This window comes from Pyxicephalus adspersus, chromosome 7 (genome assembly GCF_032062135.1).
Source record: "Pyxicephalus adspersus chromosome 7, UCB_Pads_2.0, whole genome shotgun sequence".
Classification (NCBI taxonomy): domain Eukaryota; kingdom Metazoa; phylum Chordata; class Amphibia; order Anura; family Pyxicephalidae; genus Pyxicephalus; species Pyxicephalus adspersus.
Window position 1 is genome coordinate 52,769,543 of NC_092864.1, and position 25,261 is coordinate 52,794,803.

The 25,261-nt window shown below is 38.3% G+C and overlaps 1 protein-coding gene across 3 annotated transcripts in view; it reads left to right on the forward strand.

Annotated features, from left to right (window-relative positions):
• Positions 1 to 25,261, forward strand: part of COL18A1 (collagen type XVIII alpha 1 chain) — a 111,620-nt gene that overhangs the window by 60,420 nt on the left and 25,939 nt on the right. Inside the window, exons 1-10 of one of the 3 annotated variants that reach the window (XM_072418433.1) lie at positions 897 to 1,931; positions 12,966 to 13,510; positions 17,966 to 18,049; positions 19,001 to 19,048; positions 20,192 to 20,312; positions 20,507 to 20,637; positions 21,606 to 21,632; positions 21,724 to 21,915; positions 22,930 to 22,956; positions 24,341 to 24,403. In XM_072418433.1, the coding sequence (XP_072274534.1) occupies positions 986 to 1,931; positions 12,966 to 13,510; positions 17,966 to 18,049; positions 19,001 to 19,048; positions 20,192 to 20,312; positions 20,507 to 20,637; positions 21,606 to 21,632; positions 21,724 to 21,915; positions 22,930 to 22,956; positions 24,341 to 24,403 (2,184 nt within the window). In that variant the 5' untranslated portion in view covers positions 897 to 985. Of the gene's footprint in view, positions 1 to 896; positions 1,932 to 2,116; positions 2,808 to 12,965; positions 13,511 to 17,965; positions 18,050 to 19,000; positions 19,049 to 20,191; positions 20,313 to 20,506; positions 20,638 to 21,605; positions 21,633 to 21,723; positions 21,916 to 22,929; positions 22,957 to 24,340; positions 24,404 to 25,261 lie in introns of those variants that run through there. The other 2 variants (XM_072418434.1, XM_072418435.1) reach the window with 2 other exon arrangements.

A 25,261-nucleotide genomic window follows, 5' to 3' on the forward strand; every position in this document is an offset into this window, starting at 1 on the left:
TTTTGTTTTGTTCCACAATATATTTTCAGAGTTGGTTCCAGTAAGAAGTAGCTAATAGTCATGTGTTTAAAGATTCTTCTCCCCCATCTTCTCCCTCCTGTGTGAGCTGGGGGCTCATAGATGGGATGCTGTGGGCAGTGGAGCAGAAGAGACCTTTGCCCTTGGCATTACCTCCCTCCCTCCAACTATTAACTTTTACTTTGTATCTAAATGTTTTTATCTGCAACCAATTCTGATTGCTGTAAATCTCAGACTCCAATAAACTTACATTCAGTAGCTCTGAATCTGTTTGTCATCATGTTCTTCTTTGTTTGACAACATCAGAATGAGGATTGTATTAAACTATTAATGCGATACAAGAGTTTGTTTTCCATATGTGGATCTGTTCCATCACAAACCAGATGTTATTTTCTTGGTGTTTATTAAAAAGATAAAAGCAGAGAGCGGTTTGCAATGGGTCATTCTGCCAAATTCTCCTCTTTTTGAATCTTGGACAAAGTATCAAACAATAGCACTGCATTTCCTAAATTTAACTTGTAGCTTTAGTGCTGCTGTGGGACTAAAAGATTCAGCACAGCAGAGTTTGTAGAAGGGGCAGCTTTTTAGCATCTGTCCAGCTGCAGGTTGCTGAAGGCATTGAATGTCATGTTACTGCAGCCTGATGATAAACCCATAACTGTGTAAGTGGAAGGACACTCCTTACAGCTGTGCGCTCATTTCCCCAACAATATGCCTTTTGTCATCCTTTGATATTTTGTTAGTCTGTCAAGAGTGAAGTCAGTTGTGCAGCATTTTGCAGTTGTTTCAGCTTTTCGGCACTCTGTGGGGCCGGCTTGTGATAAGGAGGCATGGTTTTGGTATTTGTATAGCCACACCTCTACTAGTTCAGCTCTTGTGTGAAGGGTAAATGTGTAGTTTGCTAGCTGTGGAGGACAAATCAATGTGAACAGGCAAAGTTTGTGTAAGGGTTCAGAGCCTCTCTGCCATGGCTTTGACACAACTTTGGCCTGTGCTGGCTGTCCTGCTGGTGACCTTACCTGCACTGTCTCATGCACAGATCTTTAGCTGGTTTGGCTGGGTTGCAAAGCCAACAATTCTCTCTACCCCTGAAGTGAAGACATCCACAGAATCTGCAGTTTTGGCTACTACTGGAGCACCTCTTTTTATTAATTCATCATCACCTGAGGAAAACAGCTTTGAAGCAGTGACAGTTGTAGGCAAGGAGACCTCTTCTACAGTACAGAATGAAAAGGACCTCACACCTGCAACTCCTCCATCTTCAGAGGCTGCAGCCACATCATCTTCATCCGCAGCTGTGTCTTCTCCATCTAACCAGACTTCCATCCTGGCAGCTGCAACGACAATTCCCAACACATTAACCACACAGAAACAACCCGCTGGCACTGCGAGTACAGTAGCCTCTTTGAATGCTCAGCTGCGTGTTCCAGAATCTCCTTCAACTATTAAAAAGCCACCAAAAAGTCAAATATTCAGTATTTTTCAGGTTCAGGAAGAGGAGCTGAACAGTGGTTCTGATGTTCACTCTGCAACACCTTCATCAAAGGATGTTTCCACCTCTCTGCCTGAGGCCTCAACCATTGAGAAGATTGAAGATAAAAACATTGCTGGCGTGGGTGCTGAGATCTTAAACGTTGCTGAAAATATTAGAAATTTCATGAATGTTTGGGAGAAGAAAGATAAGGACTTGCTGCCTTCGACTGATCTTCCACCTGCTGAACTAGAGTTAGGGGAGTTATTCAAAATAACCCTACATACAAATCAAAGTGGCATCCCAAGTCAGTACGGCACTGGGCAGGTCAACAGCAGCAACACCCCAGAAACACATTCACATAATTCTTTATCCCGTTCCAATAACCAGACCTCAAACAACACCCAGGTGCCTTCAGGAAATGTTACATCTGCTCAACCAGGTATTTCTTCTTTTGCAGGCTTCCATACAGTGGAAGCTGAGCCTACACCATTACCCAACCAGTCTTTTTCAGGAAACCTCGACGAGAGAGTCCAAAATTTAGATTCTTTATCCAAGACCAGCAATTTGGAATTAAAAGGACAAGCCTCCCCCCCAACCCTTTTGGACTCACAGAGCACGCACACGGGTCACACAGGCAGCATGCGCAATGCCGTTCCAATGAAAATGACAGGTCTTTTTCCCAGTGGCCTATCCCATTATGTGATAAATTCTACAGATTCACTGTCACATCACAAAGATGTGAATAATCCTATTCAGTCTAATGATGAAAGAATTGGGCTCCCTAAACATTCTGGGATAGCTGCCACTGATCCTGATTTACTAACCAGCACTAAAGCTTCTACCTCTACAGCTTCTAGAAATAATCACACAGAGACTGCTTTAGATTTACCCAAATTGACTCCATCAATTACTCATTGCTTGCCTGTCCCCACCAACCTGCCTTTCTGCCACCAATTGGGAATTGAAACTTTTATGTTGCCTAATTATCTGAATCATACCAGTGTGCTGGAAGTTCAGGCTGCTTTGCATGATTGGGAGGGGCTTCTTAAATCTCATTGCCACCGCTACCTGGAGTGGTTTTTTTGTTTGTTACTGGTGCCAAGGTGTAATGCATCCTCCTCGGTGCTTCCACCGGTGCCATGCCGGGGGTACTGTAAGGCCCTACAGGATGCCTGCTGGGACCTTTTGCAGGGAGCAGGTCTCCCCGTGTCATGTGACGCTCTCCCTGAGGAGGATTCTGGGGCTTCTTGTGTGTATATTCATTTTTTAACAGGTTTGGAGACCCCTGAGGTTTCCAATTCTTCTGAGTGGGCAGGTAAGTGAAGGTTCAACTAATAAATGTCAGTAGAACACAGTCTTTGAAAGGTAATTGTTACTTTTAACATACAAGATTTGAGTAAAATATGTCTATCAGAATGTCTATATCTGTATATACCTTGATCTACTTGTTTATTTAACATTTGTCGTGAAGTTTAGGGACACTTGTTACAAGGTAAAAGGAGAATTGCAAGTATAAAGGCCCTGGTGGAAATGCCAGACAGGAAGTCAGATGTGCATTGAAAATGATCTCCACCAATAACAGCTTTGGGCTTTTGTCAATGACATCCGTTTGAGGCATGCATGCGATGATGCAGAATTTATTGACAGGTGCATGTGACCTGCAGTTCACCTTCTGACCTGTAGTTCACCTGCTTAAGTGGGGTTTGTATTCCCGGAGATATATATAGCACCAGTACAACCCGATATGGGTTCTAAACAATCTATAAAAAATGCCTTATTGCTTTGTCCCTATTTAAGAAATTTTTAGAGATTTCTCCTGCTGACCACCTGTCGTAAAGCCAGCAAATGGGAAATCTACCCAATGATGACTCAGGTAGCAATAAAGCTGATATAGTTCTCACTATTCCCTTTAGGGCTTAAATCAACAAACAAAATTTGTTTAGGATTTCTTTAAAGTTCCTATATTATTATTGTTGATTATAAATGCTGACTTTCCATTGGTCTGCAATGTTTTAAGGGGCTCAGAAGGCAAAATTCCTGGAATGTCAGGTTTTATCAGAACAGGATCACACAGTAGATTTTGCTTCTCTTTCAGTGCGTTGGCATCTGGTTTTCTAAATGTGTCAGAAGACTGTAATGTAGCAGCAGACTTGAGATGGTAACTTTGTAATGTGGGACCCCGGTTTTAGGGCTGGATCTGTAGCTCATTCCTAATTCCCCCACATAAAAGCATGTTGCCACATTACACACATCGTAAAATAGAATGCTGAAAGCCATTCTGTTATTATGTCTGAACTACGGTACTTACAACATTATTTTCCCAGTCTCTCTGAGATAGATAATTTATTCTCATGCACATGCACCACTGTCGTGTAATTATGATCATACAGCACAGCTAAATATAAACCTACCATGTATATGTGTAACTGTTACTGAGGAGTCAGATATGTCTAGATCTGTGATTAAGGATGGTCATTTAAAAGGAACCTCTCTGTGGTCACAATGCCTTTATTCATAGCTGCTGGCTTCTGAAAGTGACTTCCAGGGACAGTTCAGCTGCTGCAGTAGTGCATGGTAAATCACAGAGCTTTGCAAGGTTGTGGCACCTTACAGACTTTTTTCCTAGCACAATGACAAACCTGGAGTTGTTCTTTAGTTTCTCAGCACTATAAAGTGAATCTGTGTATAAAGTGAATACTAAGCATGTAATGGAAAAATCCCACATAGCTAACCTTATGGTATGATCACATGAGATCTAGTTGTATGCAAACCGTGACCTTTCTGGTCAAAGTCAAGGTATGTTTTACCTATCCCTAAATCTTACAATTAGTCAGTGATAGTGTTAGTCAAGTAAATCTGTGCTTGTCAATGCAATGTAAAGTAACAGGTTCACTTTTTTGTAGTCCTACCCATAGGGCACACACTTGCCGCAGCTTAAAGTATGTGTCAGGCAATGTAGTGGCACAAATATAGATGTATAGATCACGGATAGATCAGCATTGGTAACTGTGTACATATTAAAGAAAATTTAAAATACCCTAAAGTAGGTTTAAATACATAAGCACTATGCCTTCATTTGTCATCCCTTCCTACAGAACCGGTGGCCAGATGTCACAAAGGAGCGCTCACCTCTCTACTACTATGATATTGAGAGGCTGCAGGAAACTTGTTCCACAGGAGACTTCCTCTGCAGGAAATCACCAATGTCATCATGCTGTCCTATAGTGTTATGCATTGGAGAGGGTGACAACACTTCTACAAATTGACAGCTCTACAGTGTTGCCAACCTTCCAAAGACATACACTTAGGCTAGGTACACACGTGCAATATTTGTCATTAGAAAACGAACCATTAAAGACTGATCAACGATTATTTTGAACGATCGTATTGTGCACAATTCTGTACATGCTTTAACGATACGATCGTTCAAATATAATCCACCAATAATGTACACACACTAGATAAGATCGTTTGAATGATGGTGGAAGTGATATACACACAATAGATACCAAATGTTCGTCACCCAATCAGATCCGCCGGGACGGTCGTTTGTTTCCAGCGACATTCCTCGTTCGTCATCGTTGACCAGTCGTTGTGCACTTTTTTTGTTAACGCTTATTGGCCAATCGGTCGTTAATTGTTCCAATGATAATTATTGCACATGTGTACGTAGACTTTGACCAGGCTATGGGCTCCCAGCATGATATTTGTCCAATCTCTGTCACATGAATAGAGTCACATGCTGTTTCACACCCAGAAGCACCAGGTATTTGTTTGGCTACCATAGTTCTATTCTTGGAAATCAAAAACATCTGGTAGCAACGGCTAATTATAGAACAAATTGTTTTTCTAAGATACTATATAATAATTTAACACATTGTGGTTATTATAGGATATTGCACTGTTGAGTTGTTAATTGTGTTGTGCATTGCACTTAACTGCACAGTGTGTTGGAGTGCCATTCACAAATAAATGCTATGCACCACACAAAGATGCTATGCACCACACATAGAACAGGTGTATAGCAATGCATTATGTTAACATGTCTGATTTACAATGCGTTGCCACTTAAATTGCTTTCCTAAATTCAGTATTTGCTGATTTAACAATTTTTCAAAGATTGTTCCAAATGGGACATCGAAAGTAGTAGAGCTTCTATACATTTTGCACTCCAAAGTTTAATTGCTTTATCCTTCGCCTATTAGAATGATTTCCTTTCATGTCTTGTCCTCTTGGTCACACCAGAAATGATAGCCCCCACTTTGTTTATAACTACCAAGAATTGGGTTGTAATTTCACATTAACCCAACATTGCTTAAACTGAATCTGCTGTACCAGCTGACATTGCCTCGGTGTTCTGTTTTTTGTGATTGTGTTTTACTTGGCACAAGATTAAATAGGAGTGAGAGTGGGATCGATAGCTGTCCCTGGGGGCAGAAGCATCATGTGTGTCTTCAGCCTCTGCCAACCCCTGTGCTTATCTGAACACATGGCAGATCTTCTTGGTATATGTGGAGGTGTTCTTGCTTTTGTGCCTACCCCGTGGCTGATAACCAGGGAACATGAGATTGTACATCAAAGTAATGGCTGTTTGCTCTGCTTTAGCAGTGATGATGGGGAGCAGATGAGCAATTATTCATACATTGTGTGCCAACAATTGAAAAAAAAAATGAAAAATAAATAGAAGGAAGACTGGTAACCAAGATAAAACCTAGGATATTACGATATGATGATATAATGTGTAACTGACTTTTTTTCCAGCCTATCTTGCTGTTTTTGGCATCTATGATTTAGTATTGTTTGCTAACTATACATGTGCAGTGGTCCTGTACTGTGCTGATGCTGGGCAAAGTAACTGGTCCAGTTTACTGTATAGGACATGGGGTACAGGTTCTCGCCTTCCAACTGTGCACATCCCTACCAGCATGTCCAAAACTATATCACGACTAGGAATATGTATATGTATAGTGATGTACTAGGGATATGTATATGTATATTGGCTAACTGTGCTTGGCCATGGCACTTTTTGCTGTATGGGTAGAGATATTGATTTTAAGGCATGGCAAAGAAACATTCCCCTAAAAAAACAAAGCCCACTTGTTAAAAAATGACAACATTGCTACTCCACTTAAGGTAAGTGGTAATGGAAAGATCATCAGGTAAATATTCATGGCCACCCCCTCTTTCCAAATCACCTTGGTGCAAAATGAGCCTATGAAAAGGAAAGTTAGAATTATACTTTTCCCCCCTGTCCTTGCTAGGGGGATTGTCACAAAGTTGAATGACGCGCAAATGAAATTCTATGCAATGGACACTCCAGTCCATTGCAAGAGCGTGTGCTTGCAAAGTTTTTGTATTCCACACAACTTATCACAGAAGATTGTTGATAATGTCCTCTTTTCTTAGCTGCATTTTGCACTTATTAAAGGAGGTGATTTCACTGAGTAAACAAGGTTATTCAAATGGAACTCCATTTTAGTGGAAGATCTGCTGTAAGGTATATTGATGAGATCTCTGTACTTGAGTAATTATATTAGCATATATGTTGTAGCTGAAAAGAGATCATTTTATTGGTCATTTATTTGGCCTTAATAATTTAAAATATTTATTGAATGCGACATTCTGTAAACTTGGGTTGTTGGAACTGCAGTGATCTACAAAACATATCTATTTTACATTCTCTGACAGCTCAAAGCTGAATAAAATGTACTTACTGTTACTGTTTATCAGTGCTGCTTGGTGGCCTTACCAGTGCCAGCATTCACTTGTTCTCAAGCGTCATTCCAAAACTGTCTAGATCACGTACAATAATAAATTGCTGTGGCAGAAAGACTGACGTTTTTCTTTACAGACCCAGGTTGACCATTTAAGGCTTGAATTTTGCAAGCGATATGACAGCTGTAAGCATTTCTGCAAAAACCCAAGCCATTTAGGGGTGCGAATGTTAAATTAATTGTTCAGAGATTTTGATTGCCTAAAGATATAAAAAGAGTTGTGGATTGTCAGACATGTGTCATCAATGTCCTCGGTGAACTGTCTTCAGGCACTGTCACACACACCTTTTTTATTTTTGCAGGTTTTTAATAAAAACCTGTATCATGAATTTCCATAACTGAGCTTATAAATGATGCTTAATCTGTCACATTTGGGAGGTTTTCTTCCCATCACACAAATGCCCTTTCAGAAAACATGTAAGTGCATTTGCTAATACAGTTTTCAGTATCTTGAAATCTTTTCATTTAAAATAATATCTGGTATTACTGGCGTTAAAATCTATTCTCATACACCTACTACCTGTAGCATACCAATGCTCTGTCCCTGAATATTACTTTTTCCTCATATGGGCTTAAGATAAAGATTACAGATCACTATTCAAACACACAATATACTGGCATGGTCCATATTGGTACCATTAGAAAACCCACATACAGTTATCACTGCATATAGAAAATATAGGTCAAAAAAATGCTGTAGAAGATCAGCGGCCCTAAGATGTAACAGGAAAATCTGAAAATGTTTAATGCCAATGTCCCATTAAAAATAACATTTTTTGGAGTTTTTTTGGGGGGGAGATAAGGATTTAGCAAACTACTAACTGTTAGTTTTTTTTGAATAAGGCATTTGAGCCCTGAAAAGTTGGAGACCCCTTGTATACAGTATGATTTTCACAGTCATTTTGGAGCTACATTCTAACTTCTCATCTGCTTCTGCAGTTATCAGTATTATGATGGCTGACATTTTGCAACAGCTGGAGGTTAAAAAGTGGAAAACATACTTCACAAATATGCTTCCAAATACCACATACTGGCATGAGAACCATCCTGCTTGGCAGGCTTCTCGGCCTTCCCATACTGTACCTTTCATTCGGAACTATACACTATTCAAGCCTTCCATTGCTGGCTGTAGATAGACTCCATCCAGTTGCAAACACTTGTTTCCATTCTAAGCAGCTTTGTCCTCTCATCCAAGGCAGCTGTCTTTTCCTATCCATGGCAATTAGTTCAGTTAGTGATATGGCTGGGTATGCGCAGGATGTTCTCCCACTGGGAATAGCCATCTCGTGCTGATGCCATGTGTACTGTACACCACTGGACTTCACAAGTTGGACAGAGCAGCATTGTAATCTGAAATCTGTTAATCTACATTCTGGAGTGTGAATTCTGTGTGCTCAGCCAGGGAATGATAAGGGCTTTCTCATCCGTGTTGCAGAATTTATACAGACACAGAGCGATATGATATCCTCCTAGAAGATGAGTCACAATGAAGTAAATATAGAAGAATTGCATGGAATTTAAATTGAGCCTCATGAATAGATGCTGCTTGCCTTTCATGTATAAATATCCATTTTTTTAAGTAATGCAACATTAGCAATTACTCATAAGATCAAAAGAGACCCAAATGAGCAATCACATAAAAAGATACAGTAAAGGTGTAAACTAAGTAGAAACACAGTAAAACTTGCAATGGATGCAGAGAACACAACCCAGCTACTGAGTACTCTAGTACCGGTACTTCCTTTGAATATTATTGTATACATGTTTATTGATCTATACCCTTCCATACAAAATCTGGTAATCAGAGAATCTCCCTGTGTAATCCAGAAGAGCTGTTCCCAAACAAACCACCGCTCACTGCTTGCTGCCTCTCCCATACAGAAAGCCTAGTATAAAAATATCTTTAAGACCTAACCCTATGAACATTTTGTATCTGACTGATTCGTTGCCTGGAATTGTTCTAGAATATTTCCCCAATAGATCAAACCCTCTAAATTTGACACAGCTTGGTATTCGTGGTATAACTTTAATAGCTCACTGTTTGGTTTTGTTTGCAAATTATATTTGTAAGATCAACTTGTATAAGATTCTAGTACTCTAAGTAGTAATAAGTAAGTAGTAGTAATCTAAATCAGTGCAGAAGCTGAGATGCTAGGAAGAAGCTTGGATATAAGAACCAACAGGAACCAACACAAGCATTGCGAACACCACAGGGTACTTTCACTTCTATCTATTACTTCAAAAACAATAAACCAGGCTGGGTTCACTGTCATAGCCACAGGCTACAACTCATTACACAATCAATATACTAACCAAATAGTATTGGTCACCTCCATGATGGTTACTAAGGAGCCTTTCTAGAAAGTTGTACAGCGAAAGTGCACATATCTGACCCAGAATCAGATCCAATAAAGGCATCAAGATTAGGTTTATCCTAAACAGCTCAGAACATAATTTATTAAAGTAAATACATTAGATGACAGAATTTATATTCTATATTCTGGTATGAGAATCATACATTCAGCATTAAAACAGTGACACTTTTTGTCTCTAGTTAGCAGTGGAGTAAAGTTTCAGAGTTCCTAAGAGACGCCAGGTGGTTGAACCCAAAATCTCAGTTTGAAGTAGAGTTGGCCTTAGATTGTGATTAGATAGTGATAACTTTTGTATTACACTGAACATTTTAATATATTGAAGATATATTCTTTACTGCAAAGATCCAAGAATAATTCAGATTCATGGGACATCATGTATAGAGAAAAACCAAATGAAAATAAATCCCAAATATTTCATGTATTTTCCATTAAGGTGATTTAGCAAGTGAAATGTAGGTAATTTATCTTGTGGGAAAGAATGGGAGCACATATAGATGGTATGTGAGGAGGATGGACTGGTATGTTTGATTTACTTTCTGTTTGAGCTGTCAACATATACCTGCTCCAGATCCAGATGTTTTCCATCACTATACAATTTCAGTCATGTAAATAGGCATACGATGTGATCTATTATTCAGCAGAGGGTACAGCTCCGACACATGCTCTGTTCTGCTTAGCATATAACCTGAATTATTGGCAGAACTGTCTTGTTTGTTTAATAAAAAGTCTCTATTGGCCACTGTTTGCCAGTGAGATGTGAGTCAGGAGATACAGGGTTTCCAGCACTGGTCAGATGTTTTTTTTTTCAGAGGAAATAAAGTGTAACAGAGTATTAGTTGTTAATAACATTTTGTGGGTAAATTTCTTTTTCTTTCCTTTCATTAAAAAAAAAAGTGCCCCAAAGGTAACCAGAAATTAAAAAGTACCCAAAGATCTCCTAATGCCACAGAACAGGAAAGTCAAAGTGCCTGCATGTTAGAAAAGTTTCCCAAATCAGTGAACTGGGTGTACCATATCTTAAGGTGCTCTGATATGAAAATATTGAGTGGACCTCCCTAATTTTTGGCTACCCTTCCAAGCTTTTATTGGCGAGTAAGGCTGCCCATTCTAATAATAGACCAAGTGTAAGGTTTGGAAACTGGGTGATGGTCATCCAATCTGTTGAACTATGTGTTTTTGTGACTTTGTGAGTAGAGAGAGGAAGGGGCAGCTTTTGTATTTAGCTTTGTAGTCCCACGTAAAGAAACTGACATAGATATACACACATATTTGTTGTACCATTGGAGGAATTTTTTCCTGCATCCACCATTTTCAACACCGCTATATCTGAACAGTCTGCAGCAGCATTATCAACAATATAGAATAAATAGAAGACCCCCGGGTGAGTATAAGTTCCCATTTTCAAGCAAGTCCATGTGCTAAAAAGTTAGGAGCACGTCCAGAAATCCAGAGTTAATCACACTAACCTCCATTATGAACTTAGAAATGGGTTCTGGGTAAACGTACTCTTAACTAGCATGACATTGATTCCATGAGAAGAAGCAGGCACTGGTGAGCTGTGAAATATTTGGCAGTGATTAGTAAATTACTGAGTGATTACAGAAAGCATATTACGATTAGCTGCGGTAGTACCATAAACAGCACATCTGCCCGAGTAAAAGACTCTTTATACGAAACTTAAGTTGCATTGACTTCTAAAAGCCCCTAAAGTGTCAGCTGTTCCTCTTGCTAGAGAATTTTCCCATGAAGACCCCATAAGTTGCATATCTCCTGGGACAAATGTATAAAAAAAATCGAGGAAAAATGGTAATGGGAAAAGAAGCATCTGTAGATATTTTTCTGCTGCCATTGCCATTCCTGATTAGCATTGCATGAGACAATATACCAAACAGAAAACATATTTGATCTTTCCAAAAGACATACATTCATGCTTTTAGCGAATGCCTAATTTATAACAGTTGTACTATGTCATTTTTTGGGGGGGTTGGGGGTGCACTATAATAAAGCTGCTAGACACATGGACTTACTTAACAAGGTAAAGAGTAGTATGCAAAGTTAAGAAACTCACAGCCACAAACCGGTATTTATCCATCACTGTTCAGCAGATGAATGGTGGAATCTGGTTACTTTATATTAGTCACTGCTCTATAGATAGCTGTATTACATAAGTCTGTTTTTGCATGGGAGCAGCAAAAAAGACATTTGTAAACTATTGTAATAAGTTAAAGGATACATTTACCAAAGGTATTTCTTTTTAAATGTACCCCTAACCATTTAAAGGTAGTAAAGATTAGAGGGAAATAAACAGAGAGAAGTCAGTTATTAAAAATTCAGAAAGCATATAATACTCATTAAAGCAAATTCTCTCCGTCTTCCAAAAAAAAAAATACTTTGCTATTACATTTTTGCTTCCTGTATGTGCAGTGAATATACACTCCCAGTATCGATGCCAAACAGGGGATCCTTCAAGCTAGAATGGTGCATTTTGCAATGGTGAAAAGGTGGCCATTTGCGGTCAAAGATACATTTACAAACATGGCACCAGCAATTGTAGATTGACGAGCGACAGTGAAGATGTAAAAGGGACAAAAAACTCATTCCCCTCACAAACTCTGTCTACAGAGTATACAGTTTGGCTGGAATCGAGCTTTAAGGTTGAGTACAAACTTGTAGGGCTAAGTGGTGTAGCTGTGCATTATCTCTGTGACAGTGTGACCTTTTATATCCTGTACTGGGTTGCATATTGTGAGATTTATTATTATCAGGTTAAAGATTATCGTAATCTTTCAACCAGAAATGATACAAGAAGAACAGAGTAATATACACCTTGTAAATGGTATTAATTGCCCAATTAATACTGCTGTGTCCATACATGCTTGTGTGGGAAATGTGAAAATTTTGGCTCCTGTAATGGCAGTCTGTGTATAGTTAACTACAGTTGACTATGGAATGTTCAAATAGACACAGCATCTTTGTGTGTCTGAATGTTTCCCACAGGCACAGTTCATACTTTATGAGCCTGTATAGGCATAATGGAACACAATCATTAATAGGTACTATTTAGTTGGTTCATTGCCCTGGCTTATGTATCAGATTTGTCAGCAATATGAAAAAAAGAGATTTAGCAAATAATTTATGCATTTTTTTGTTTCTTTGTTATTAATCAAAAGCCAATCAAAAGCGGGAGACAAATTTTATTATTAAAATATATTGTTGTCTATTGTTGTGCTGTATGCATGTTACCAGTGGCCTATATGAACTACGGTAGAGTTGTTTCATTCTAACAATGAAATTCTTTTCTTCCTCTTTTTGTTGTATTCACAGATCAGGTAAATGTAGAGGTTGGGCTTCTGCAGCTTATTGGAGATCCACCACCAGAACAGATCACCAAAATCTTTGGTCCAGATAGGACACCAGGCTATGTATTTGGAGAAGATGCCAACACAGGACAGGTGGCACAGTACCACCTTCCAAACCCCATGTTTAGGGACTTCTCTATTCTATTCCACATACAGCCTACCACTACCAAGGCTGGAATGTTGTTCTCCATCACCGATGCATCACAGTCAATCATGTACATTGGGGTGAAGCTGTCAGAAGTCAAAAATGGTATGCAACAGATCATTTTTTACTACACCGAGCCTGGATCAACCGTGTCGTACCCTGCCGCCACCTTCAATGTCCCAGCAATGACAAACCAGTGGACGCGGTTTGCCCTCAGTGTGGAAGATGAAGAGGTTGCATTGTACATGGAGTGTAATGAGCTGAAGAGAGTCCGTTTTGAAAGGTCTCCTGATGAGATGGAGCTAGAAGATGGATCTGGGCTTTTCGTAGCCCAGGCTGGAGGTGCTGATCCTGACCGTTATCAGGTAAAAGTCTTTTTCTTGGAATAAGGTCATTAGGCGGTCATCTGTTAACAACAAAGTTATGTACTGTAGATACTTGTCAGATTGCAGCAGTGGTTGTGCCAAGGCGTTGAAGAGCTCATACCTTCTAGGTAGCAAAGCCAAAAATTATTGAGGCATGACCATGTTTTCACAACGTGTAGAATGTTCATGGACTGGGAAAAATAAAAATGATTTAATGTTATAGCACTGGATATGGTGATAAGTACCTTACACATGCAGATAACTTGGTAGGAAAGAATCAACACAGGAGCTTATTTTTTATTGTTGTATATCAAAAACTCTGCTGAGAACTGTATTAAATACAATAAATATTTTTATTTAGTTTTAAGTAAGCTGTTCTCCTTCGCACATTCCCCAATTTACTACCCCCTCCCCCACCCCATCCTTTATTAAGCTTAGAACACTGTTTAATTGTTCTGTGCATTCAGTTTTTTTTTTCAGTAATCTAATATACAGGAAAAGGGCATTTACTAAACCTGGAGAGCTGTAAATGTTTGGGTTGGATGTGGATTAGACATCACTAACACTTGGCAGATATGCATCAGTAAGATAAAGGCATAATTACTGTGTATTTGATCACAGGCACAGAACAATGACATTCACAGACAGTAGCTACATACTCCAGAACAGTCCTTTTTTATTGATCCTTCTTCACTGTCTTCATTTTATTACTGACTGGCTTTCTGTGCTTTGTGTCTACTACACTGGTTTTCAGACTGTTGTTCTGGGGGTGTACATAGACCAGTTCTGAGTAATATGCTTGGAATCTGCTGTCTGCACTGTGCGGACAAAGCGGGCGTTTTCCTCCCCTGGAAATTGAGGGGATGCTGAGACAAAGGGGAAATTGAGTGTGGAGAATGGAAGGATATGTGTGTGATAAATGATAATTACTGTACAGGGGGAGGCTTGCGATGACAAGTCAGATGGTTGCGTGTGACTTTATGAAGGGAGATGTCCTTGTCTACAGGATAAGAGAGGTCAGTGTTCCTGCCCTGGCAAGCTGCATGATATAAAGAGGGTCTGCAAGAACATACAAACCTTGTGGATTCACCACGGATAACATTTATAGGGCTTGATAGATTTAGGAAACATAGTAATCCCCCTAATAGCCTTAGATAAACCTCAGATAAATAATAGAGTTTTAAAAGTCACTTTAAAGCTTTTAAGGAAGGATAGTTTTACATTTATTTATTGTTCTAATCCACTCTGCCACAATTAGGAAGAGGTTTTCTCCAGTAACCACTACATGGGAAAATCTGCTGCAAGTGTTAAAGTCGAACTCTACAATTTTCTAGTTGGCTATGATCTCCAATAGAGTAAAAGGAAAGACAAGGGATTCCATTTTCTATATGACACAGATAAATCTTCTTTCCTATCAGATGCTGTTTGTATGATAAGGATCCAAAACGGCTCTGGAGCAAACTTTATAGTTCTTCCTTACATTGTTAAGATCGGTCTCCACCTTAAGGCTATATTACTTTTTTATTTCATCAAATTGCCCCACAGAAGCTCCATTCTTCCATCCTTGTATGAATATCGGTTCCCAGATCTTTTACTAACACACCTGTGTAACTGTGGTATGGTTCTCTCTATGCCATGAGAAAGCCAATAAGGTGAAACGAGTTGGTACCAGAGACTTATTTACTTTACTATTCTCCACATTTGGGAACTATGCTTTGTGAAAACTTGAGGTTTGATAATGTTTAGTACAACGTCCTACAGATTCCACTAAGTTAGCTTGGACTGGGATTTTCATCAATTACGTTGTATTTTAGATTTGCACTTGAATAAGTCAATAAACCCCTTCTACTTCTTCCTTTCCTTTTACTCTAACATTATAATAAGGGAGTTGGCTAGACTGCACAAACCGTACTTTCAAGAAAGCACCCCAACTATTCTGTCTTGCAACGCATGATTCCCAATAGGGAGAAACTAATTGGTCCTCACACCCATTTTCCGATCACCTGGACCTTCCAACACTATCACCAACTTTGCCAGTCAGTACACTTGTGCACCTATAAGATGATTCCATATATTTTATTAGAAAAGCCAATATTTGTTGTCTGGTTGCCCTCAGGTTTTCCAATATTTTTGACAAATGTCTATGTGACAGTGATCACTTACAGAATTTAATATTGCCATTTAAATAAAGTCTGGAATGGCTCAACCAACCAATGGCTGAATCAACCATTGCAAATAAAGTTGCCAAATGACTGGTACTTACAGATATCTGGCATATTCTTAATCTTCCTATCTTTAGGATCTCCAGTTTTTTATAAATATTTTTTTTGGAGAATTATATAAAAAGTAGAGAAACAGATTTGAAGAAGAGGATTTTACTGTGTACATTTTCTATACAGGGCCATCTATGCAGAACAATACTGATAATGGTGTGAACCACTACGTCTTTGACATTTCATTCTTACCCCAGTTTGTTTCATTCAGCTCATAACTGTATACAGACAATTGATTTTTATCCCCCGAGGCAAAGGTATGTTATTGTCTGGGGCAAAATTTAACAACTGTACATCATCCTCCATTATCACTCTGCTGGATTACTAAAGGGTCGACACCAATAACCGCTGTTCTTTTCTAATGGGGAGGATGTATCAGTCATTCATCAATCCGCAAGGGGAGGTTTGATGAATGTCATTGGAGCACCTCTGTACATATGCTGTAGGCATGCACTAACATTTATCTCGGGCAACAACAATATGGTGCGTACGTACGAAAGGCAAACTGATGGTGGGACTGTACTAAGCAATACGATAAAAAAATAAACTTTTTAAATAAAATAAGTTCCTACTAAAAATACACTTTAATTTTTCCTCCCTTTAAACGAGAGTTTTGGGTCTTGAGGGTTTCTCCCTGGTTTTTTTGGCATATCTATAAAAAGTCTAATTGTACAATATTAAGAAGATTGCCTCTAACATCAGCATTTAATTGATGGATCCTGTGTTTGTGCAACAGCTGCATTGTTGACTCTTGTTATTTCTTTGTTGTCCAAGCCGAATTTGGAGGTAAACCTTATTTTCTTAACATTCTGCAAAAAAACATCCTCGCTTTTTGGCAAGAATGCAGGTTTACAGATTAACTGAAAGGCAAACATTAGCTCTGAAATCAAATCTGTATGTCCTGATTAAAAGTACCCATAGGCATTAAGTAATCATCCTGCCAGGTCCAGGAGGACGATGGTTTTTCATCTATGGGGCCCTTTAGACCTCCGCACACACATCCAAATAATCGGGGAGGGTGACTTTGTTAAAGAGTAGGGTATAATATTGATCAAAAAACTCATTACATCTCTGGAATACAAGCACATTTCCCTTTGTTTTATCCTTTTAAACATGCTGCAAGTACAGAAAATAAATGTAGTTGTGCCAGAATTATTGTATGCTTCTGCCCTCCTTTTTTACATGACAATAAAACTCAGAATTCTGATATTCATGTGGCAAGGCTTATTGTCTCTGGCTTCTGTACTTATTTTGGAACAAAAATGCTACAACCTAATTCAGAGCTGTGCTTGTATGCTGCCATTAAAACGCTATGGGATCAGCATGACATCTAGTCATATTTTAATAAAGGCCAGCAATAGGCACCTCTTCCCCTCCAAACAAACAAAATTTAGCATTTTCTAGGTTGTGGTCAGGACTTATCCCCAACATTTCTACTCCCCCATTACTATGGTGGGCAAGCTTTGCACCTGTCATATTAGCCTGGAATTTGGCTGCAAAAGAAACATGCATTTTTCTAATCATTAATTATGATTATTTACAGCCAACCCTACATTATTTACAGCCAACCCTGGAGTTTATTTCTGTCTTTGTCCATGTTTTTTCAGTTTCATTGTTATAGTATTTCACACAGTTATAGGGTAGTATATATAGGGTATAGTAACCTGAGAAGGTTATGTGCCCTCTAAATCCCCGGAACACTTTTGGATAAAATTGGCCAATATTTTTAATAAATATGTGTAATTCTGATGTAAATATTTGTTTCAGATAATATAGTTCAGTATAATAATCCCTTTATAAGGATACAATGAAATGTAGTCCTAACACTGCCCTCTAGTGTCCATCCTTATCATTACCATTCAGTAATTTTTTCCAGATTGCATCCCTGCATTATGCGAACCTATATGAACCTTGAGTTATGTGGATCACCCAGGTAAAAAACAGATACTAAAAAACAATCATCCCGCAGAAAAAAATTCCAAATTTGAGGTTAATACTACAACTGAGACATAGTATAGGGGTTATGTGAATGGTATAAATGAGGGAATCTCATAATAATGACAATTGTTTTTTTTTTAGGTTTTTATATGTAAGTTCTATCCTGTAAAGTAATTTCATATCTGTCATAGTATGCTATATGCAAAAATAATTGTATGTTATACTGTATGTTCTTCTATCTTAGGGAGTAATAGCAGAGCTGAAAATCAAGAATGACCCCAGAGCTGCAGAACTTCAGTGTGAAGAAGAAGGAGATGATTCTGATGGGGTGAGTTCACCATTGGCTGTGCCATTAGATATTTTACCTGGATTGGGATATATTGCTTCCTTTACTCAGTGTGCTGTTACTTGAACATTTCCCAACCAGAAAATAATTATTAAAACTTTTATTATTTTTTTTACATAAATATGGAATGCTATGTCTGCTTTTTACCCCCCAAGTTCCTATCTGCCTTTACATGGAACATTTTCTCTGCAGTTCTTTTATTGTGGCAGCCAAAAGTTTGAGGATCAGCCAGGTTCTCCTTTTATAGTATATCTTCTTCAGTCCTATTATGGATTATTCATTTGAAGTGTAGCAAAAAAAAATGTAAGCACCAAAAAGACCTCTAACTGCAGGGGCCCTAAGGGCCACATTGTAAGTACCATAGAGCCACATGCAGCCCCAGGTATGGGCAGGTTAATTTTGTGAGTCCGGGGTGAAAACATTTCTAAACAAACCTGTAAGTGAACCTGTGTTTTGCCAATGCAGGATAGCGCAACAGGTCCACCTTATAATAGTGAAATATACCCCCCCCATTTATGGATTAATCGAATGAAACTTTTATCCTGTATTGACAAAGCATATGTTCACTGTGCTTTTGCACATGATAATTTTATAGCTTAAGTTAAGTATTAGTGTCCAGGTAGGAGTGTGGTTAAATGCTAGGGTTAGGAAAATGTAGAAGTCAAGAACAATGTGCAATCAATGTACTAACATGAGGAATCCTGAAATGTGCTATGGGGAATCATGAATATTATGCACTGCTGCCATCTGGTGGTCGTGTTGAGCATTTAGAAATCATACTATAGTAGTGATAATTTTTCTATATTCCATAGCACCATCTAGTGTTAGAATAATGTTGTTGCACTTACAATCCATTGCATTGAAATTGTTAATAGTTAATTTTGTTTCCTTTTGGTTATTTAATATTTTTATTATTTTATTTCTTTACTACAGGCCTCAGGAGACTTTGGAAGCGGGCTTGCAGAAGAGGAAGTGGTCAAGGTAAGACACAGATTGAAACATCTAATAATACAATGAGTAAGATAAGAATAGTATTAAAAATTGTGATTATTGTTTTTTTGTAGGACATAAAAATGTTATAATTATGAGAACACTTACAGAATGTATAATCTAAAAGGGAATTTGACTTCCAAGATCAAAGCACTTCACTTATTCTGGTTATCTGATGTTGTAATCCCATATTATCCCCCTCCAACTCCTATATAAATATATACATGGTTTATATAGATAACTTGCTTCCTAATTATTCACTGTGGGGTTATTACAAAGGACAAGGGGGGGCTCTTTTTAAACATAACTATGTAACTGTGTAACCCTCCACCACCACCACAATCCTGGTCCCCTCCTGTCTCCATTTACTGGTCCAATAAAGAGCTGTAAGGGTATGTCTATATTTGGATATTAGAACCCCCTAAATCAGGGATGTCAAACTCAAATACACTGAGGACCGAAATTAAAAACTTAGCCGGGGGTCTAAGTCGGGGGTCAAAAACTAAGTCGGGGGTCAAACTTGAAATTTATTGAAAAAATTAAGGAATTTTACTACTTCATCCATAACTAACAAAAACAAACCCCTCTACACACTCTTTAGGGTTGAAAAGACTAATTTCTATCTATCTATGGAGGCTGTGTGTTGTTCATCCTCTCACATCACAAGTTTGTCTGACACTAAATATTACACGTTGCAGTCTCTAATGGATTGAAACAAACACAATGCCCCTGGTAGTCAGGCACCATGTGATCATTGCCTAGGCTTTGTGTCATATGATGGGTGTACAGGAATAATGTCTATGTATTGCATGTATTGAAAATGATGATGTGAAGTGGTAACGCGGGCGGGCCAGATGTAGTTTATTTTCGGATTTCTTTGGGGGCCAAAAAAAGGACCATGAAGGTCAGATTTGGCCCGCGGGCCACAGTTTAACACCGTTTCCGGCCACAGTTTAACACCTAAAGCATTCTAGATGACCTCTAGATAGGTAATTGTTTGTACCTACATTCCATGGGGTGGGGTGCATATACATGGGCTAACTTGAGAATGGATACACATAACTGGATGAAGAGGGGTGGTGGAGGTGTTATGTATAAGCTATGTTGATAAATGGTTTTTATTCTATTAATCAGGCTACTCAAGCTCCATTGATCAGAGAAGTGGTTCCAATCACAGTACCTCCTATACAAAGACCATCTGTAGAAAGCGAGTTCATAAAGAAGATTGAGACAGAGAGTTTCGATGGTTTTGAAGGTAGGAAATGCAGTCTTACTTACTATTGATGGTGGAGGAAGCAATGCTGGACTAGGCAGATCAATAATGACATTGGCTTGCAATCCTTGATGATTTCATGTTCTGCTTTATTTATAACAAAAAAAAAATATTGTAACCTAATATTTGCTGTAGAAGTAACAACCATAAACTCATGGTAAAACCTCTTGTTATAGGCAAACCTGGAAAAAAAGGAGAGAAAGGAGACAGAGGTGACCGTGGGGAGAAGGGTGAAAGAGGACCAGATGGGCCCAAAGGAGAATCTGCTGCCAGTACAAGTGCGGGTGTTGGCTCTAAGGGTGAAAAGGCAAGTACAATGCCCGTTACTTACAATTCAAATCAATTATTCAGGCTTGAAACTTAGCGACTAGTTATCACCACTACGATGTCCATTTGCAGTACAGTTGACTGGGAGCTTGTCAATAGCACTGCATGCAAATGTGCAGAGAAAGAACAAGCTAACATGGGAGCAGAGTCTAGTAAACTTTGTCTGTATTTATAGTCCAGAGTCTTGCTCTATAGAGCATTTTTTATATTCCTTCATATACTGAAGCATGGTACAATTCATCCAAGCATGGTATAGCCAGTGAATACAGAAGTGAAAGTGTGCAGTCAGACGTTCAGGAACAGAGAGGACAAGACAGTAGGTAGGTGATACAGAAAGCTCCAGGGATACAGCAGTGAATATTGATGTCTCACCTGTCTGTACAATATGGCAGGATGGTTTAAATCATAAGGCTATCTAAACAGAATTTCAGATATGTAAGCAGTAAACCATACATATACATATTTCAGCTGTGTATTTAACTGTTACCTATTGGGTTTAAACTCTTTTTAAAAAGGCCCAGACTTTTGCCATAACATGTACATTATGTCATTTACATGCCATCGTGCCCCCACCAGCATTTTGACAGCTGTTGTCCCATTATAGTCACTGTCATCCCCCAAATCAACTTCCAGGTTTGAAGTCTTCGGCAATGTTCATTGGCTGGGTGGGAATGATGTAATGCAAGAACGGGAACTACTTGATCTTTGCACAGAATATAGTCAAGCCTGTAAACTCAAATGCTCATGTTCGCCTCATTATGCAAAAAAACAAAAAATGTCCTGACATGCACACAGAAGGAAGATTAAGACTAAGATAGTTCATAGTCTCCTCTTCCAGTTAGAACTTTTTTGCTAAGCGCACTTTAGTTGCGGCACGATGACCTTTGGTCTGTTTCATCATTTCATTTTTTTAGGATTATTATTAATATGTATGTTTTGTTTACTTAGGGTCAGAAAGGAGAGCTTGGAATCAAAGTGAGTAACAGCATATGTTGCTGAATGTGCTTTTGGAATAATTTCAGCCGATTGGTTATCCTAATGAAATACCTATCTATTTATTTCTTAGGGTGGTGCTGGTTTTGGATATCCTGGTCCCAAGGGACAGAAGGGAGAAGCTGGAATACCTGGACAACCAGGACCACCTGGACCCCCCGGACCTTCCGTTGTACAGAAAGCTGATGGCACAACTGTGCAGGAGATTGCAGGACCACGAGGTCCCCCAGGTCCTCAAGGGCCACCAGGAAAAGATGGAGAACCTGTAAGTAATAGAGGCAATTAATTGGTACTGAATTAAACATTATGAAAGCTAAATAACCGTTCCCATGTTATGCCTGTTATACAGTTAGGCTGTGTAAACAATGATGAGTTTATGTTTATCTTTTTAACATTTTCTGCAGCAATGAATAAAATCCGGCCTACTAGTAGCATGTTGGGTAGTAAGACCTCGGCTCAATATAGGAGACATTAGTATCGGACTCCAACAGTCCAACATTCTCTGTCCATTGCTCCAGTTAACAGTGGTCAAGCTTGGAGCAATGAGCAGGGGTCCTATTCTACCGCTAAAGTGTTTTGTGATGAGCAGAGGTCTGGCTCCACAATGTGCTTCTAGCAAAGGGTATTTTTTTTGCATTAAAAGATAAAAACAAGTTTACCATATTTATCATATTACATGGACTAATACAATTTCAGAATCTATACTATTGTCAAACATGATATATTATAGAGTTTAAAAATGCATACCATACCTGAAAATTCAACTAGCTGAAACTGCAGTATTTATTTTGCAACTCTTTCATGCTCGCTCCCCATATGAATCTTGCCAATAAAGAACTTCCTAGTCTAGAATGACATGGTGCAGCGTTCTCACACTAGGAATGCTCCACAGAATATCCCGTCTGCTACATAATTTAGGGGAACTTAATTTAGTCTACATAGAGAACCAGGAATAATGTGCACTGGTAACAGTGCTACGATATTAGCTGATAAGAAGCATTTATTTGCACATCAGAGAAAATAAAATATATTCACAATTAAGGTTTACGTACACTTTAACTGATTACAATACCAATGTTTGGTGTCTGGCATCTGCTTCAACATAATGTTATAATCTTTTTTTTCTTTAACCAACATGCTATAGAAGACAATGCTGTATAAAATTTAAATAACTTTTTGGTAAAGAAGAGTTTACATTTGTATGTCACTTTTAATACCTAGGAAACAGTATAATTTGATATGTCAAGTGCTCTCTATTAACAGTGTTCTTATATTTCAGGGTGATCCTGGTGAAGATGGCAAAGCTGTAAGTCAATATTATTTGAATTAATATTTTATCTTTATTTACTGTACAAATATTGGCTGCATACTTCTCCTTCCTAATAACTGCTCTGGCCATCCTGCTGTCATATTCCCAAATAAAGCTCCAATTATAATTAATATCATTATTATTATTATTATTATTATTATTAATAATATACACTGACATGTTAGGCAGTGCTTTACCGGGTCCATAGTCTTGCCACTAACTGTCTTTCATAGGGGCTCCCAATCTAATGTCCCTGTGATAATCATATATCATTAACAAAATGGCCAACTTGGGGAGAAGGTCAATTAACTTAACTCCAAGGGTAATTTAAGTGACTCAAACCAAAACCATTGGACAAATATTATAGTCAGATAAATCTATGCAGATAATTTGTTGTAAATCAATAATCACTATATTAGTCTCCAGTGTTGAACCCAGAAATTTTCTTAAGCCGGGTGGGAAGAAATTGTAGGTGGGTGGCAGCCCCTGTATTGTGACCCAACTTATCAGTAACCACCCATAAACAGCCGGGGTGGTGCACCCAGCTAAAGGGGGCTGGGGAGAACACTGAGTCTCCATTTAAATATGAATAAATATATATATATATATATATATATATATATATGGGAGGCAATATGCTAAAATAAGATACAGATCAATCAATCCATTTCATTCAAATGTATTTATTTACATTTGTCACCTAAAGTATATGTGGACCAGGTTGGCCATCTAAAGTGATGGGGTGGGTAATGTTTGCAACATTGTTGGGGTTCTAATAGCATCCTTATTGGGGTTCACTATTCTTTTGTAAACCCAAAACTGGTGCTGCATCTGTTATTGTTACTTTAACTGTAAATGTTGGTCTGCATGTAAATGTGCGAAAAAATCAAGCAATGTCCTGACTACTATTAATATATGTATTACCACATAGGTGTCCATGATTCTCAGTATAGATCTGTGTGATTTAAAGTAATAATGTGTGTACATCAAGTGAAATAATAAATATATGATGGTTTGATAGTCATCTGAAGTTCCTTTTGGATGCAGGTGGCTAGTTTTTTCTACGCTATCCTGTCGTCTGTTTGTCACAAATATACTCACTGGGACTCACCAATGATACTATTCAATTAACATAATAAGGAACATTTTTATAGAACACTAATGTTTTGTGTTCATAAGTTAAATCAACAGCACAAATTACATGACATTGCATTATAATACATAAAACAATTCACGAGTTATCCATAAAAAAGCATTTCTTTATAGTATTAATTTCCAATCGCTATGCTGTTTTCACATAACCAGATGGTAATGTTGTGTATTTAAATATGTTCATGTAAAACTGGCTTAATCATTTTCTGGTAATGTGTGTTACATTTAGGGAGAAGTTGGACCTCAGGGATTCCCAGGAACTGCAGGTGATCCAGGGCAGAAAGGAGAAAAGGTATTTTATTTAGCTTTAATTAGCATACAGGTTGTTCGAAAGTTTTTTGTCAGCAAAAAAAAATGTCATAAATGCAAGCACTGATGATCTTGTAATTCTAATTTGGCTTTATAGCATACTCCCAGCATGTGTGTAATGTGAAAGTGTAATAATTAGATTTGTATTTTATACACAGGTGTTTTCTCTATGCACATGATATGTTTATTTGGAGCTTTCTTCAATCCAATTTGGTGCTTAAGCAACAATAGAATAACGGGGGTTGATTTACATAGAGGATGTTTACTTTGCAAAATGGATGTCTACTTAGTTTAGTGAATAGATCTGTGTACATTTTATTCATCCAATCATGTGCAAACAAAAATTCATTATTATTTTTTTTACTCTTGCATGAGATTATAAAAATATACTTTACATAACCTGAGCTATATGAACATTTACATTTCAAAGTGATCATGCTCTGTTCCTAATGTAACTCCAGTGACCATTGTAAAGTAGTTTAAAACAGTACAAATGAGCATTATACAATAGAGACCTTTTGAAGCTTGTGAAATATCACCCCCCCCCCACCATCTTTTAGTGCACATTATGACAACTGTAAAAGTTGCTAACACAGTACTGGGCCTCTTCATGTGTTCAGTGTCCACCCCCTAAATCTTCTGGGTTAGAATGGCGTCCAGTGTCACCGTGCTTATTTCCTATGAGCCCTATCTGTCATTGACATACTCAATATGTGTGTGTCACCAGACCAGCCTGAGCTCACAGGACAATGATATAGAGATGTAAGGGCCAATCTTTACATCATTTAGGCTTGCCCACCTGCTAAGCAGGAGAAAGACTCCCAGGGTGGCATTTTTTGGC